The 18,891-nt window shown below is 33.7% G+C and overlaps 1 protein-coding gene across 9 annotated transcripts in view; it reads right to left on the bottom strand.

The window, feature by feature from the left end:
* Positions 1-4,871: 4,871 nt before the first annotated feature.
* Positions 4,872-18,891, bottom strand: part of LOC101211576 (ABC transporter C family member 13) — a 52,720-nt gene continuing 38,700 nt past the window's right edge. For 6 of the 9 annotated variants that reach the window (XM_031881841.1, XM_011653512.2, XM_031881840.1 and 3 more), the window contains 6 exons: positions 12,979-13,089; positions 12,731-12,892; positions 12,423-12,610; positions 12,047-12,236; positions 9,768-9,935; positions 4,872-5,333 (listed from right to left, as the gene is read on the bottom strand). In XM_031881841.1, coding sequence (XP_031737701.1) covers positions 5,253-5,333; positions 9,768-9,935; positions 12,047-12,236; positions 12,423-12,610; positions 12,731-12,892; positions 12,979-13,089 — 900 coding nt within the window. In that variant the 3' untranslated portion in view covers positions 4,872-5,252. Of the gene's footprint in view, positions 5,334-9,767; positions 9,936-12,046; positions 12,237-12,422; positions 12,611-12,730; positions 12,893-12,978; positions 13,094-14,410; positions 18,600-18,891 lie in introns of those variants that run through there. The other 3 variants (XR_004214896.1, XM_031881844.1, XM_031881845.1) reach the window with 3 other exon arrangements.

Below are 18,891 nucleotides of genomic sequence, written 5' to 3'. Positions count from 1 at the left end.
GTACCCTCTTTCAGTTTCTTCTTCCTGTACCATTCTTTAGATTTCCCCCCTTTATTGAGAAATAACACATAGAACAGTATATTAATACTGAGTTAGAATATTTTCATATAAGATCCTCATAACCTGATCGAGTCAAAAATTTTAAGCATGCATTTTGGATAAGATTGGATCATTGTTGACAAACCTGCATCTTAAGAGTTTTAAATACACCAAGGAGAAACAGTAGACTAAAGAAATAAATCAACAATAAGAAAAGGTTGCATGCTAGCTTGTAATGACCAGATATAATACAAGTGGAGAACTTAAAGTTTCATATATCAAGACAAGCTTTCTGGAACCCTAATTTTAAGAAGTCTGTCTCGATAGAGGTACATGGCATGAGAAGCCTTTATTGTCAATTACATCATACTGCCACATATATAATGAATTTATTTGAAAAGATCTAGATGAGTCACCTTTTATTCAGCCTCACCCTACAGTAAAATGGCTTTGCAACTTTGTGGATAGACTGTAATAGTTTGTTGGAATAGTTTCTTCTCCATCTTTGATATTGCTTAGGTATTTGATGCCTCCCTTAGCTCCTCGATGCTTCAGCTATTGGAGGGTCCACCTCTTCCTTATAAGCCTTGGCTGATTTGGTTAAATCTATTCAAAGCTTTTTTAGCAGAATTGTGATTTGAACATAATCAACTGATCTTTCAAGACAAGAAAAGATCAAGTTTAAAAATTTTCAATTCAATGCAATGTAATGCAGCAGTTTGGTGCTCTCTAAACAAGAATTTTACAAATTACTTCACTCAAGACCTTTTTCTCAATTGGACAGTTTTTCTATCTCAGTCAGTTTCTGAGGACTACTTCTGATGAGGTGTTCCCTATCTGGACTTCCATGGAACTTTTTTCTACTTCTGATGAGGTGTTCCCTGTCTGGACTTCCATGGAGCTTTTTTCTATGCTTTCTTTTTATTTTCTCAGTAGTATCTTAGTTGTATTAATAAGGCTCATCTGTTTTCTGACCTTTTTTCTTTTCTAGTTTCCAATTATTTTTTAAATTTGTTGTATTGGCTGGATTCACCTCTCATTGTAATAGGTTGGACTTTGTTTTCATTGTTGTAATAAACTAGTTTTAGCTGGGTACGATGTTTTGGTGTTAAGGGGGTGTCAACCTAGTTGAGATGTTCGAGTGCACCTTATGATTCTATTTTTTTTCGCTTGTTTAGACTTCTTTATTTAGCTTCTTGTATAATTCTCTTGTACATTGAGTTCTTATTATTAATAAAAAAGTTTGTCTCCGTTTTTTAAAAAAAGGGCAGACACTCTTAAAAAGAGACAAGTGTCTAAGTTAGACATCGACACGTTCCGATTCGCCAATTGGTTTATCTATTATTTTATTGTCGTTTTCTAAAATTTCGAACTGTATAGATGCAATTCTAGGACACACTATATGAAAAAAAAGTTGAAACAAAAGCCATTATTGGCAGCCCGTTTAAGAGGCATTTTAAGAACATTAAAATTAACTCTTCAGCCCTTTTCAAAAGTTCTTTTACGTTTTTACTCTTTTTTATTTATATTTAAATATATAGTAGTAATTAAACTATCATTTGAGAGAATAATAAACATGAAGTTTTATAAGAAAAATAACAAACATGCTTCATTCCACGTATCTTGGATTTTGATTAACCCCAAAGTGCCCTCAATTAATCTGTACTAATTTTGTCATATGCAGATTTTTTAGCATAAATATTGATTTTCTCCTATATAATCTCCCTTACAAGTTCTGATTTTTTTTCAAAGAAAACCAATGTAATCTTTTTCCAAATTTTAGAATTGTATCAAATCTTTAATCTCAAACCTTACTTTATCCAAATTTTCAATTTTCATCATTTTTTTACTTTTTCCTTTTAATGTTTGTTGAATTTCTCAAAAGACAACTTTGTCTTCTCCACTCCAACAATAGGTTACTTGATAATCAATTTAAATTGAAGATTTTGTTGATGACGCAAAGAAGAAGGGCTCAACTTAAAACTGACTCATAGTTAATTAATCTGTTCTAATTGCCGAGCTCGATAGTGTGAGCTTGTAACCCAAATGGAGGCATTGAAGTGGTTGAAGGTTGGTTCGTTCCACTGTGTAGGGTTTGACCGATACTATCTCTGGCCTGCCCATTCCAAATTAATCTGTACTAATTCTTCCCAAGTGATCACTCTCAAACCATCGTGAAAGAGCTAGGGACAAACTTCTCAAATCCACAACATATGGATTGTGTTGGTATTAACCACTTTAGTTATGAGTCTTAAAATATCCTGCAGAGATTCTTTTATTGAGTTCCCCTTACATCAACCCAAAAAACATATAAACTGTGTTGATACTAACCACTTTATTTTTGGAATAAATTAATTGTAGATACCATTCGAGGTATTTTTGTAATCTAGTCAGTAATTAATTGAACTCAAATTAGTTTAGCTATTTCTCCTGATCTAAGTACATCTTGCCATTTTCCGAAATGAAAGTTTGAAAAATGCTATTTGTCTAGTTAGCCCATTATCCTCAAGACTCAAGTCACTTAATCCACAATCTCTTGAAAGTAAAAAAAAAAAAACCAGTACACTAACCCCATTCTTCTTTCTAACTTAATCGACTGCGAGGACTCAACTTCTAGACCCAAGTGACTTCTCTTATTATTGATTTTTCTTTTCCAATTTATGTTATTTTTCCTTCCGTTTTAATCCTTTTTCTTGTTTCTAAATTTTACATTAAAAAGATGCATAATTAGGACCTTGAAAAAACTTCGAGCTTCAAACCAAACCTATCTGGCAAAAAATAAGAAAATGCTTCAACTTAAAAAAAGAGGGAATAGAAAAAAAAAAGGAGAAAACTTCCGGCGGTAAGGGTTGACAGATCAATTCTCTATTGTACGTGAAATACAAATTGTACCAGAGTGAGGGTAAAAAAAGGCGACTCATGAATCACGTAAATTAAGTCACCGTTACTCCCAAGCATCATGGGATAAGGTAAATTTAATTATTTAATCTATTCTCAACATTTCTTTTGCTGGACTCGGGTACTAATTTGTTAAGGTGAGAACTAACGTGTAAATTATTTCTTTTCTAAAAGGCATTCTGAACAACTTGAGGATGAGAGATATGAACCCGAGACCTCTTGTCTTTAGGTACATACAAGTGTCAATTGAGCTGAGCACATGTTGATAACATGTAAATTATTAGTATGAAAAGAAAAAAAACAAAATATAATTTCCTTATTTGATACTATGCTAAACCACGCTAATCCAAAATCCTAAGCTATTTGGCTAAAATAATTTAGTCATTTAATCCGTTCACTACACTTCTTAAAGTATATGCACGCATATCTTCTCACATAAGTAATACAACGAAAACATATTCTTTAGAACATTATTGGCCCCATTTCCCATCTATCAAAAGGAGCGAGCAATCTAAGGGGCACCATATTTAGAAAGGCATCCCTAATTATTCCAACTAGAACATCCAAAGAGATGTCCCCTCCAATGATGTCTCTCACAAACCAAGAGAGAGGAAAGAAAAAGAACCGATGTTTCAACAATTTCATTGAAAATATAAAATATATTCGAGAATTTTCTAATGGCTACATGTAGAGTTTATATAAAATGTAACTCATCGATGTCTGAGGTGACACTTACAGTTTCATCTTGGATAACATACATAAATCTGGAGACGCCATCTAAATTCGGAAAAGTAAACAGTCACTCGTATTAATATTTTATAATGAGGATCCACTCTCTTTAATTGGTATATCAGATTTGCAATGAGTCACCAAGTAGCTAAGCTCTATTTAAAAAGTATTAATTTCTCAGGGTTCTTGCAATAGAATCGATCACCCTTTACACTTCTAAGTGCTCCCACATAGAACAATTTGAAAAGGTGGTTCAAGACCCACTAAGCTGATTAACTCAACTAAAAGAGGGGGAATTGGCAAGTGGCAATTATCCAGTCAGACGAATCAAAAAATGGACCATCCGCCGGACTCATCAGAAAAAAGTGACAGAATCAGAAGCTTATAACAGTCTAGAGAATAGGCTTTATAGTACAGGCATCCTCGACTAATTGACTGCTATAATCATGCAAATAATAGGAATCAGAGTGCGGTTGGTCCCCTCCACAAAATACACAAAATCCAGTTACATATATGTACTTAGGGAACAATATCTCATACCCGATCTACTGCCATCATAACGTAAAAACTAATTTAAATGAACAAATAACAACAAATAGCATAGAATCCAATAATGATTTTAGATCTAATATTAATTCTTTACCTTACAAATGTCACTGCCTTCTGCCTTCGAACCTCAGAGAAGTAGGACCGCCTTTGCACATAGACCCCCACACCAACGGTTCAATCAAATCGATTTAAGTTAATAACCAACTATAAGAAATCCAAGAAACAAAAAGGAGTGAAATCATGACGCAAAACCGTGTTCAAGTTATGCTGATAAATATTTTTGTCTCAGTACAACAAAAAGTATCTTCTAAAAGAAATAAAGCATCAGAAAATATCAACATGTAAATTCTATATCTTAAATTAGTGGGTTTTAATCTTGTTTGCTCTTAATCAGGATAAATTAAGTGATATTGAACATGGGGTTCTAGCATAATTGTTTTATTTTTCATGGTAAAAATGTTAAACAGAAGTTTTATCTTTAGCGATTTTTTACTATATTATAACCTACCAAATTACTGAAGTTCAGTGATGGGTTAGACAATAACTCCTGCTTCACCATTAGACCATAGCAGATAAGTTTATTTCACAACATTGTGATAGTGCACTCTTATTGGAATTGAAAACTCGTAATATTGGTAAAAACATAGTTTGAAAAATTTTGAAAACTTGAAACATTTTGCTAGAAGTAAACTTCTGCTGCAACTGAAGCTGGCAAAGAAAGTTCCAGGTTACAGAAGATGAAACTCTGACTAAGAATCATTAACAGAAAAAGTTGCATATTTAATATGGTAAGCTAGCAAACACGTTGAAAAAACTTCAATACTTGATATGCGAAGTGAGGAATAAAATAAGATATTGATGACAAAAGCACCAAATTCGGAATATATTAAGCTCTCAGATGACTAGATCGTATTTAATAATGGGCAGCATGTTGATGAATAAAATGCATGGTCAAATTAAGACGAATAGTTGGAAGGAGTGCTCCTTTGACGTTCAGAAAAGCATGATCCAGGCATATATAAAGCAGAACTTGCTGGTCACATCTTAGATGCATTGACAAAGTTTGAAAATTTGGAGGATTCGTTTTCCAGGAGATCCTGGGGGTTTCCTTGTTCCACCTGTCAGAAAGAAGGAAAATGATTAGTTACAAATGAGTAAAATCTTGAAACCCAGTTAATAACCTCAAATATTAACTATCTTCTGTAGACAATTAATCAGTGAAGTACATTATTTTCTTGATGGTTATCAGCAAACATCTATCTGTAAGACAGGAAACAATCAACTTCGAAAACTATGCTTTTCACGCTAATAATTAACATGTCCAGACTCGTTTTTTTTTTTTTTTTTTTTGCATTTAAATGGAATTTCCAATTATTTTTCTGGTGATGTGGGCCTGGATTCAATTTTAGGTTAAAACGACCCTTAAAACTTTAAGATCAAACCCTATATAGATACCAGTAAAATAAATTTACAGCTCTCATGCATTAGCAAAATTTGGTTAGGGTGAATGGCATAGTACTGTTTGTGTAAAGTTCAATGAAAAAATCTGTTATCATTGTTGATTTTATGGAATTAGTCTATATTTCATTATTATTTAGTAGAGATACAAGCCTATATATAACCATAGAGAAATACACTTAAAGAAATAATATCAAGTATTATCTCCAGAATAATATCTCTTAAGAATAATCTAATTATATTAATAATCATCATTACTATCTTAGATTCATTCTGACAGTTCAATGTCATTTTTTACCTATAGATGCTGGTATCTATGTAAGGATGTAAACCATTAAGCAAACCAGAGAGCAACTGATCAACAAATAATTAGAATAGCTAAGAAGCATCTAACGAGCTGAGGGAATTAGGGATGGAGGAGAAATAGGACCAGGAAAGTCTTGAATAAGAACACTTGAAGAACAAATGATAATGGCCTTCAGGACAGATGGATGAAAATAAAGCCACAAAAGGAAGCTTCCTTTGAAGAGATTCTGTTGTATTGAGTCTATTGACACCTCCATAAAGTAAAATCCACATTAACCAATCAACTTACCTTGGACTTTTAGATTTCCAGAGAGAGATAAATAAATATGAAGGCAAAGGAGGATGGCCAACCAATTTATCAAAAAGAAATTTTACCAAGGATGACCCACTAAGAAACAAGTAATCAAAATTTAGAATCTGGAGAAACTTTTGACTGAAAAATGTTGAGAAAGCAAAAGCTCGCTAAAAAAGCAAGTTCAACATCTTTTAAATTTCTCTAAGAACACTTCTCTAAGATTTACAAGACGATTCCTAACAATTTTCCGTTTACCAATTCTGGTTATCACTCAATCTGAAAATAGAAAAAGATGTGGATGAAAGATTGTTTATATAATCCAAACATCTTTCCAATACCCTGTTTCAGACAGGAGGATTTAATTACTGAGAAACAGGCCTCTTTCTTTTCCTCACAAGCTCAGCACTGTAAAACTCCAGATCACTTGAAGCCCATTGTTGAGAAAAGTGGAATTATTTTGGTTTAGTACAGAATTTAGACTTCATCTTGTTTTTTTCAGCCAATTATTTTTTAAGACTGTTTTAGTGGATCATGAGAGGTTCGACGGATTCTTCTATTATTTTGGCCCTCTAAAGTTTTTCTGAAATATTCTGGTTCTAGTCACTCAATCAAGATTTAAGGATTACTTAGGAGGCATGTTTTCTCAACAATTCTCAACTTGAAGCTGCATGGCTGTTTGCTCTCCCTTGGTGTTTTCCTCCCATCCATTTTGAAGTTTTTAGTCTGCAATCTTCTGCTGTTTTTGGGCTTCTTGTTGAAATATTTTTAAGTTTGCTTTGTTCTTAGTTTCTACTGTTTTGCACAGGGGTTCGTTTGTGTTGTTTGTGTTGTTCAATTCGTGTACTTTTGTTTGTGATCGCTCTTTTCGTTCTTAGTATAATTCTCTTTTACTTTGAGCATTAGTCTCTCTTATCAATACAATTAATAAAGAGGCTCGTCTCCGTTAAAAAAAAACATCTTTCCAAAACAAGATATGACCCCCTCAACCCAGTATAAAGGATAAACAAGAATCTACAATATGTTGAAGTTTCAAAATAGTCATCCCAATTAAAATTGATTCCTTGTTGGTCTTCTACATATTTTAAGTACACGAGAGAAGGAGAATTTTAGACGATCTAATATTAAGTTTTCCTTTACCCATCAGAATCTTTTTGGGTCATTTAGTGATTTAAGATGATAACAGAATAAGTGGACTTGTGCTCAAACCTCCATGATGTTTTTTTATAATTCTTCCCAATAAAAATTGAATTCCACTTGTTCGGTCTTCTACATATTTCAAGTACACAAGAAAAGGAGAGTATTACATGATCCAATATTAAATTCGCCTTCACCCAGTAGTTTAGACTTTTGGGTCAATAGGTGATTTTAGAAAAACATCATTTCTTCACTTGGTCTAGCTAATTTCCAAACCACCACAATCTAAAAGCTAAGTAACTACTTCAAATTCACCAGATGTTTAAGCTTACCATCATTCTTGCCTTTCCAAAAGAATTTTCTTACTTTTCTTTCCAATTCAATCCAAACCCTTTCTAAGTCTTCTGAAAATAGTCACGTAATAAAAAGGGATATTAGCTAAAATGGAGGAGCACAGACTGAGAAGACCACCTCTAGACAAAGAGATTTCTCCTTCTATCCAATCTTTTCAAAAAAATTCCAGAACGGAAATCCAGAGACTGTATAACTTGGGCTTTCCTCCCAAAGGTAAGCCAAGTAAGGTTGAAGAAGCTCCATCTTACAATATTCAATCCAGAGACTGTAATTGATTTTAGTTTGCTTGTTTAGTGATAAGTGATTTACTTGGGGGGTTAATCCCTAGTATTTGTGAGGCTTTAGCATACAAATAAATTCCTTTGTTGAGTATTCTTGGAGTGATACTCTTTGATATATTGCATCGTTTAGCTCCCATACTACATCAATTACTGCCCACGGAAAGAAATCTTGTCCTGAGTTTAGCTCGGTTCAAGGTCATCTAGTGGATTACATTCCACAAGATCAGACAAATTCTTGGTAGATATATAGTGTCATGTCATGCCATTAGGTTAATCTTCTTCCACATTTGCCAAGGATAAGTTCTTTTCTTCAAAAGAAAAGTAATCTTTTGGAGGTGCACCAAAACTAAACCCCCCTCAGTTTTCTGCTCATTAATGCTTGGTAGCAGAAAGTACATATTTTTCATTTACTTTAATTTTTTTCATAATCTTTGAGGGAAGCTTTGCAACCTCCTCCCTGTCATCAGTAATTGGAGGAATTCTTAACTAAACCAACAGTTAGCCAAAAGTTAAGCCTTTCTCTTGAGGAGGTAATATTTCTATCATTCAAAGACTCGCACAAGGTAGTACATTTTTGTTCATTTGTAACGAGCCAAAAAGTTCTCTCTGATCAGGAAGAAGAAAGACACTCAGCTAAAAAAAATTTACAATGTTTTTGCATTACAAATTAAAATAAACATTTTCATAAGTAATTAAAACTAAGGGGGCAGGACCATTTGATAAAATTCCTATTTCAGTTTCTTATTTCCTGTTTTCCCATTTCTTGCTTTTCTTTTTTTTTCATTGAAAACAGAAAGAACTAAAAGATGTGAAATAACTAAAGACAACATGTTTGATAAGTATTTCTATTTCTTGGTTTTAAAAAATGGAATCGAAACAAAAATGTGACTGATAACTTTTTCTCATTTTCTGAACTGAAATAAAATTTATTACATATAATATGCAAAAATATATAATATGTGTTGATATAAATATAAAATCATTATATCCAGTAAAGTAGTAATATCACAAAAAATCTACGATGAATTGTGACCAAACTAGACTACTAGACACAGATCATTAATAATAAGGGGAAAAAGAGGGAGAAAATGATTAAAAAACCGATCAATTCTTTTGTTTGTGATCGTTAACAAACAAGATAGACTAGACACAAATTGTTAACAATTGAGGAAAATAATTAAGAATTAAATAACAAAAAGATCGTTAGTAGAAAAAGGGGAAAAAGAGGGAGAAAGTTATTAAAAAAACAGAGAAAAGAGAAAGAATCAATTGGAAAAGAAAAAAAGAGAAAAGCATAATGAAATATTAAACAGAAAAAAAGGATTATGGAAGAGACAGAAACAGGTCAGATGCATGTAGAAGGAAAGAAAGAAATAGGGGCATTTTCAAACATAGCAAAATTTCATATTTATCACTGATAGTGTCCGAAATTTTGCTATATTCCTCGAAGAAATATGAGGTATATACATGAAAATTGAAAAAAGAAAAATTATTAATAAATAAATAAACAAAAAGAAAGAAGAAGAAAACAGAATCCTTTGTAGTTTCTCTAAATCAAGAAATGGAAACATTATCAAATGAGTTCTAAGCATATTTAAAATTTCAACCAGTAACAATTAGAAACAAAAAGACATGCATATTCATTCAAAGATATATACATGCAAAATTATTATTTCAGGTAATTGCAAATTCCTTAAGAGATACTAACAGACGAGTTTGTTTACCAGGATCCCATAGTCAAGAATCAGAATATCATCCATGTTTAAAACTGTGGAAATACGGTGGGCAATCGTGATCACTGTCATCCCTCTGCATTCGTTTGATATGGTGTTTTGCAGCAATGCTGCTGTCTGAGTATCAATGTTCGCTGTGCATTCATCTAAACATAGCACCTGAAAAAATTTGTGTCAGCATCATCTAACAGTTTAGCATCCACATACACAAGCACAAAGCAACTCCATTACATTTCTCACATTTAAACTCAAAGAAATTATAGCACTTGAACTAATAGTGAAGGTAGCTATAGATCATGGTTTAGAGGAAAGGAAAATTCAGAACAAGAAACTAAACCATAATTCTAGTGAAACAGCAAAAATGAGGAAATAAATAACTAAAATCTACCATTCTGTAAAGATACTACAGATGTATCTTTGTATATATTGATTTACCTCAACAAATACAATATAAAGTTCCTTGACAAGACACAATATAAGATTTAAAATACTATAAAAGTTCCAGATCACAGCAGATCATCGTAAAGGAAGTGCAACAGACATAAAAGACAATCACAATATGATAAACCAAAAATCAAGACCAAACAATAAAACCTGGACCCATCTGCTTCCTTCCCTCGCAAGGATAAGCAGCCTCCTCTTTCCAGAAATTATCTTCGATCCTTTCTCTCTCTCCATCGTCTTCTATTTATCCTAACTAACTAGTGGGTCCCACAGAGGCTGGCTGGTCCTACTCTTTTTCCTCTCTCAATGTTCCCATGTGTAATTCTGTTTTTCCCTTTATTCTTCCTACTATAAGTGTTGGTGATATATAATTAAACTTGCCTTTAACCACTAGCTTAAGCTTTTGGATGAATCGGTGGTTTAATATGGTATCAGAGCAGGTGGTCCAGGGAGGTCCTGTGTTTAAGCCCTTGCATTGTCGTTTCCACCCCAATTAAAATCGATTTCCACTTGTTGGGCCTTCCAAATATTTCAAGCCCACAAGTGAGGTAAAATTGATTGATTTCCACTTGTTGGGCCTTTCAAATATTTCAAGCCCACAAGTGAGGGGGACTGTTGGTGATATATAATTAAACTTGCCTTCAACCACTAGCTTAAGCTTTTGGGTGAATTGACGATTTAATAATAAGTAATAAGTATAGGGGGCCTAGCACATACCCAATTTCCTAACAAGGTTCCAAAGATGTGTACATAGTGTTTTTGTTGAAAGATCTAGTAATTCTGACTAAGGCATTGAGAGAAGTTAGATTGACACCTCATCTACAGAGGTTGATAGAAGAGGGAAACACACTTCTGGCATTTCATTCGGAATGGAAACAAACCTTCTATTAATAATAATAAATGAGATTAATGCTCAAAGCAAGAGAATAATACTAAGAGTAAAAAGGACTGGAAAAAAAAATACAGCCTTTCTGGTATTTTTATTAGTAATAGTTGCAGCCTAACCTAATTACATTCATATGAAAAATTATATGGCATAAAATATTGTACAAGGAAATTTATAGTGTCCAAATAAATTTACAAACGAAAAGTTTATCCATAATAATTAGCATACATGCAAGAGGAAATAATCTATTTTTATTGTAGCTTTGTTCCAATCTACAATTTACAAAGTCTTTCATTGACTCTGTTTTGCTCTATTTTGCTCGAAGCCTAGTTCTTTGGATTTAGTATTAGAACCGAAAATTGGATATAAATATTAAAATGATACTGGATGGCAACATTATCACAGAAAAAATAAAAAAAAGACTGAACGGGGTTTCCATCCAAAATGAGGTATTAATATAAGTAAGTTGAAGGGGATATTTTCTTAGTTTATTTGAAGTGTTCCAATAAGTAACAATTTTTAGAGGTTATAGATTCTATCTTTAGTCCAATTAGTCTGATCAATAAAGCTGGGGAAATGATACTTGTGTTTGACATAATTATTTGGGGTATTTTCAAATATTGCAAAATGAACAAAAAAATTTACAAAATACAGCAAGATTTCTGATTATATCGATGATAAACACTGGATAGACTTGTAAATATTTTCAACAGTTTTGTCATTTACAATAATTTCTCTACTTATATATGCACGCACACGCATACATACAAGTTAGAACACTTATCATTAACGACATAAAAAAAATAATGAAACAGAAAAGATCATAGAGTTGAATATGATAAAAAAGTTAAAATTTATTTTATCATTACCATACAGTGATGATAGTAGTAGTAATAGTAGTAGTAATAGTAGTAATAATAGCACAGGTTTTCCCCCTCACCTTAGAGGACTTAAGAAGTGCACGTACAAGGCAAAGAAGCTGCCGTTGCCCAACAGAAAATGATAACCCAGATTCCTTTACATGAAAATCTAATCCTCCAGCTGCTTCAATTTCCCTCCTGATATAACATCTTTCAAGAACTTCCAAAATTTTTTGATCGTCATATAAGTGAAATGGATCCAGATTTTCTCTGTGTATTATTAGTAAGAGATATAAGATAACTGAACTAAATAATTTTGAAAATTTCAGGTTTGAAGATTAAATAAACACAAACTTCATGACAAACTATTTGATATAGGAATAATTGAATCCTGACTACATTAAATCGAAGAAATAACATAAACAATATTTGGAAGAAAGCATTTCATTTAAGCACCTTAATGATCCTTCAAACAAAAATGGAGTTTGAGGAACAACAGCAAAGTGCATGCGTAGATCTCTAACAGGGACTTCAGCAATATCTATCCCATCCACCAATATACGCCCGGCGCATACTGGTGTAAGGCGAAATAGGGAATTCAGGATACTAGATTTTCCAGCACCTGTTCTACCAATTATTCCTACCTATTAGAAATGAAGAGACAATGTCAATAAACATGATCGAAACATGATGTCATACTGTAAGAATATAAACCAGGCAGCAAGGAAGCATCCATCCTTTCTACGGTCTTAATTGTTTCACACCTGTGCTCCTCCCGAGATTGTAAAAGAAATATCACGAAGTGCTGCTGGCAAAGATGGTTTGTATCTCAAAGTAACATTTTGAAATTCAATTCTTCCTTGATATGGCCACTTTGAATCTAAGGATCGGCACCCATGCAAATCTTCTTGAGGAATGTCCATATACTAAAAAAGTGGACGTAAATAAAAACATAAATAACTTAAATAAATTTTCTTGAATTTGTACAAAATAGAAAATTTTCAATTCATACCTGAAGAGCTCTTTCCATAGAAACCATCTCTTTCTCTGTTTCAGTAAAACTTGTCAAAAAGTTTCCCAACAAAGAAACGATTGGAGCAGCATAAGAGAGTGCCAGTCCAACCTATCTAGCAAAAATGTAAAGTCTAATTAATCACTCTATTTCATAACATTGAAAATTTCCATTTCTTATTGAAAATAGAATTGTACTGTTGATAAAAAATTAGAATTGTACAATAAAATCACAATGGAACCTGCCAAAATAATATAATTTTTTGTCTAGAAGGGTTTTCTTAGATAGAAGAACTCATTACGGAGAAGGAAAAAATAATTTTGACAAATAAAATACAACCAATACAATAAAATATAATACAAGAAAGGAAATAACCAACACTCCCCCTCAAAATGGTTTGAAGGTATCAGTCGTTGTCAGCTTGTCAATCAATTTGTTGAATTGCCACTTTGAAAGGCCATTAGTTATTAACACATCTGCAATTTGTTATGTTGTCGAAAGGTAGGATATGCATATTACTCCTGCATCGATCTTTTCCTTTATAAAGTGTTTATCGACTTCAATATGTTTCATCCTATCATGAAGGACTAGATCGTGGGCACTGGAAATTGATACCTTGTTATCACAGTAAATGCGTGTGGGCATTGTCTGAGTGAATCTCAATTCTTCCAACAATCTTCTTATCCATATACCCTCACAAATACCATGAGATAAGGCTCTAAATTCTGCTTTTGCACTACTTCTTGCAATCAACATGAGTGTAAACTTCAACATTAAGATGGTCATGTCTTTGAAACAATATACCTTTTCCTGGAGTACCTTTCAAATATCGTAGGATTCTGTAAATTGCATCAAAGTGAGCTGGTCCAAGAGCATGCATGAACCAGCTTACTTACCATACTAACTGCAAAAAGGATGCCAGGACGTGTGAGAAAGATAGATGAGTCTCCCCACAAGTCTCTAGTACTTTTCTCTTTCCTTTATCTCATTTTTTGTTGCAACATCCAATTTCAGGTTCTACTCAATGGAAGTTTTTACTTTCTGGTACCTTGCAACCAAATAAACCTATCTATTTTAGTAGATCAAGAATATACTTCCTTTAGTTGACAAGAATGTCACTTTTGGACTGGCAAACTTCATCCCTAGGAAGTACTTTACAGTTCCTAGGTCTTTGATTTGGAAATCAACTGCTAACTTTTTCTTTACGGAAGTCAGTCCTGTCTCATCATTGCCTACAGGCTATAAGAATTATATCATCAACATAAACTATCGAAACCACAACCTTGTCATTTCCTTTATGTTTAAAGAGCATCGTATGTTCGGCTTGACTTTGACTGAATCAATAGCTCGTGATTGCTTTTTCAAAGTGTTCAAACCAAGCTTTGGAAGACTATTTAAAACCGTATAGTGATCTCTTAACTTGCACACTTCGTTTTTTTTTTTTTCTGAAAAAGAGACAGCCTCGTTTATTAATAAACAATGAGACAAAAACTCGTAGTACAAGAAGATTATATAATGAGCAAACAAAACAAAACCAAACAAGGATCAAGTGCACTCGGGCATCTCAACTAGGTTGACACCCTTAGCACCCTCATCATATCCAAACATAATAAAGGACCAAACAAAGACATTCTTAATATCCAGTTGATAAAAAGACCAATCAAAGTTAACTGCAATAGACAACAAAATTCTAATAAAATTGCTTTAGCAACTAGAGTAAATGTTTCTTGACAATCAACTCCATAGGTTTGAGTAAACCCCTTAGCAACCAATCTGGCCTTGTACCTTTCAAAACGACTTTCGGTTTTACATTTTCCCGTGAACACCCACTTGCATCCAACCGTTTTCTTTTCTTTTGGTAGTTCAACTATGTGTCGTATGCAATTTTGTTTCACTGTATTCATCTCTTCCATCACTGCTAATTTACAATTCAAATCATTCAGGGCCTCATGCATATTCCTTGGAACAAACAGGTTGGTTATTTTGGATGTGAAGGCTTTATGACTGTCACACAATATATGATAAGAAAGATAGTTTGCAATGGGACATTTGATACATTTATGGGTACCTTTCCTATGGCAATTGAAATATCAAAATTAGAGACATCACGCAAGGAATTACGAGAAGAACTAAGAGAATTAGAAGAAGTAAAAGGTGAATGTATGTTACCTAGATTTTCAGAATCATTTATCGAGGTATTAGATTAGTTCTGTGATAGATAAACCGTTTATTCAAGTATATACCCGTAGTTCAGGTAAGACTTGTCAAGTTAGTCTATAGTATTTCTCCTCTTGAAAAAGAACTCTTCACACTTGGCATCAAAGAATTAGAACCCATAATTTCAGAATCAATGATGTATTGGATAGGTGAAGTGATGTAATTCAAGTCTGGATTTAATTTCTCACAATGAATTCTCTGCCTATTCTCAGCTGGAGAATGGCTATTTATTGATGAATTGTATGTGGTAGTTACAATCAGTTTTGGTAGTTTGGGGTATAACTAATCAGTTTTAAACAGCTGATTAGTTTCAACTAACAACGGAATATAACAGACTATCTAACTGTCTTCACAACAAACTAACTATCTTATTACATCATGAAGTATCCCAGAAATTATCTTAAGGTCTGGTGGCTTCCCCTGAAGAGAATTTTGGCTAAAAATTCCGTTAATTTTCCAAAAAGAACATTCATACTCTTAAAATACTTTTTGGTCAAGGGTCAAAACATTAGTAAGCCTTCTTATGGGAGATAGCCTATAAAAATGCATTTAACAGCTCGAGAGTCGAGTTTAGTGTGAGTGGGGTTGGCCTGATGCCTAAGCAAGGCAACCAAATAATTTGATTGGTATGTCAGAGAACTGGAAAGTAGGAAAATAATTTTTTAAGAGATACAACGAAGCTTTAAAATTCAAAACCTTAGTTGGCATTCAATTAATCAAGTATGTAGTTGTCAGAACTGTGTCACCCCACAAATATTTTGAGACATTCATAGAGAACATAAGAGCACAATCAACCAAGTAAATATCTATTCTTTTGCTCAACAATTCAATTTTAATGAGGAGTATCACGACATGTGGCTTGATGAAAAATACCCCTTTCGTGTAAGAAATTGGTTAATTGTTCGTTGAAATATTCAGATTTTAGTTTGAAGTTGAGACTCAATCATATTGTAAAATCCAACAAAACGTTTTTTACCTGACTTATTAGTTAACAAATAAAGCCAGATTAAACAAGTATGATCATCTATAAAGGTAATGAACCAACGTTTTCCACTATGAGTTAAGACTTTAGAGGAACCTCAAACATCAATATGCATTAAGGAAAAAGGTGAAGAAGCCTTGTATGGTTTGGGCAAAGTGGATCAGTGATATTCAGCAAAAATGCAACTTTCACGTTAAGAAAAAAAAGAACAATTAAGACCTTTAAATAAATCTGGAAACATATACTTTAAGTAAAAGAAATTAGGATGCTCTAATTTACGATGCCAAAGCATCACAGTTTCTTTAACAAAAAGAGAGTAGACACTACTCAATCGCTCAACTTATTTATAACTAACTGAAACTTCATCAAAGTAATAAAGACCACCAATCATCCTAGCACATCCAATCACCTCCCGCGATTTCTGATTCTAAGAGGTACAGTGAGTGTTACAGAAGAAAACACGACAATTAGCATCCTTAGAGATCTTACTAACGGACAACAAGTTGCAAGCTAGTTTTGGAACATGAAGAACATAATGCAACATAAGTTTTGTAGACAGGAATAGTTCCTTTGCCTACAATTGGGGTGAAACTACCATCCACGATGCGAATTTTTTAAATGCAATATATAGGGGAGTAGAATGCAAATAAGGAAGAGGAACTGGTCGTACAATCAGAGACTCCAGAATCTATAATCCATGGAGATGAGTTTGTTACACATGATATTAAACTTACCTTCACCTACTAGCTTGAGCTTTTGGGTGAATTGGTGATTTAAGATGGTATCAGAGCAGGTGGTCCAAGGAGGTCCTTTGTTTAAGCTCTTGCATTGTTGTTTCCTCCCCAATTAAACTTGATTTCCACTTGTTGGGCTTTCAAATATTTCAAGCCCACAAGTAAGGGGGAGTGTTAGTAGTATATAATTAAATTTTCCTCCAACCACTAGCTTAAGCTTTTGGGTGAATTGGTGATTTAAGAAGGTATCAGAGCAGATGGTCTGCAACGTTATTTCCTACCCATTCAATATTGATGATTTCCACTTGTTGGGTCTTTCTTGATATTTCAAGCCCAAGGATGAATGAGAGTATTAGACATTATATTAAATTTAACTTCACCTGCTAGCTTAAGCTTTTGGGTGAATGGGTGATTTAAGAGAGCTCACGCAAGAGAGTGCTTGAGGATAATTACAAGATTGTGCCAAAGAAACACTAGGATTACTAAATGAAGAAGTAGTCTTTAGTCGTTTTAGGATTTGATCAATCTGCTCCCTGCTAAACAAGTTCGAATCACCAACATTTGCATTTGAGGTGTGTAGGAGGGAATTTATCTCCCCTTGCTTACAACTTTTCCAATCCGGAGGTTTTCCATGATGCTTCTAACAGGTTTCACGTGTATGTCAGGGTTTATTGCAATGGTCACACCAGACTCGGGGCTTTTCATGTGTCTCGCTGAAGTGATCAGATGCCTTTATGGTTGTTTGTTTGGTCACCAATGCAGAACTTTCTACTGAATCAATAGACCTTTTTCCAATCATAACATTCATGCAGCTTTCTTCCCTACGAACTTCAGGAAACACGTCATTAATAGATGAAAGAGAAGTTTTACCAAGTATTCGAACTCTGACCTCATCAAATCCAATATTGTGGCCAGCAGACTTCCACTCGTATGAATAAAAAAGATCCAGGTCTTGTCAATCCTTTTTAGGGAGCGAAAGTATTGTGTCACAAAGTTACCTCCTTGTCACATATCTCCTAATTTGAGATTCAACTCAAATACATGTGATTGATGGCCCAAATCAGAGTACATCTATGTCACAGTATCCCACAATTCTTTGGCTGTAGAGTAACACATATAATTACAACTGATGTCTTCAACCATGGAGTTTACAAGCCAAGTCATAACCATAGAGTTTTGAGCATCCCAAGTAGCAAACAAGGATCATTTAGTTTCGGGGCACTTTTCTCTCCAGTAACATAGCCAATTTTCCCTTCTCCATGAATATATAGCCTAACAATTATGACCAACAAAAAAGGTTGCCTCCATTAAAACAGATTGTGGTGACTTGGATAGTAGGGCTATTGGAATAGACACGATTGTCGACTTTAGCCATAGGTGATTAGTGTCTAACATGATTGGAGCAACAACGATAAAAAAACAAACAGAACAGGTCTAAAAAAGCAAACCAAACTCATCACTGGCGGTGGAGCGGTGGCTGAGTCGGTGGTGGATGTCTCAAAGAGGAGAGACTGGAAAAGACAAAAAAACCACAAAAACCCACCAACTTACAGCAAAAAATGCAAGAAAAAAAATTGTTCTCGATGATGTATGGAGAGCTGTGGCGGCAAGGGCAACTGGTGAAAGTAGATGACCAGCAGCAACAACCTTTAAGGCGGTAGGTGCACATGGGAGGCGGAGGCAGCGGGCTGTAAGAGATTTAGGGTTTTTTAATTTTTTCAAAAAGTTAGGGTTTTCAAAAAACCTTCTTTGTACCATGAAAAACTAATATAATTTTCTGTTTCACAAAGAGAGAAGTTTTCTTAAATAGAAGAACAACTCATTTCAAAGAAGAAAAAAATAATTTTGGCAAATGTAATACAACCAATACAAGAAAGGAAATAATGAACAGAACCTAGACACTTAAAGCCAAATTGATAAGGAAAATTTTATTTTATGTATTTACAGTCCTAGACTTTAACACTCCCCTCGGCTCTCCAC

The sequence above is a fragment of the Cucumis sativus genome, chromosome 3, assembly GCF_000004075.3.
Source record: "Cucumis sativus cultivar 9930 chromosome 3, Cucumber_9930_V3, whole genome shotgun sequence".
Lineage (NCBI taxonomy): Eukaryota > Viridiplantae > Streptophyta > Magnoliopsida > Cucurbitales > Cucurbitaceae > Cucumis > Cucumis sativus.
This window is presented reverse-complemented; position numbering and strand designations above follow the sequence as displayed.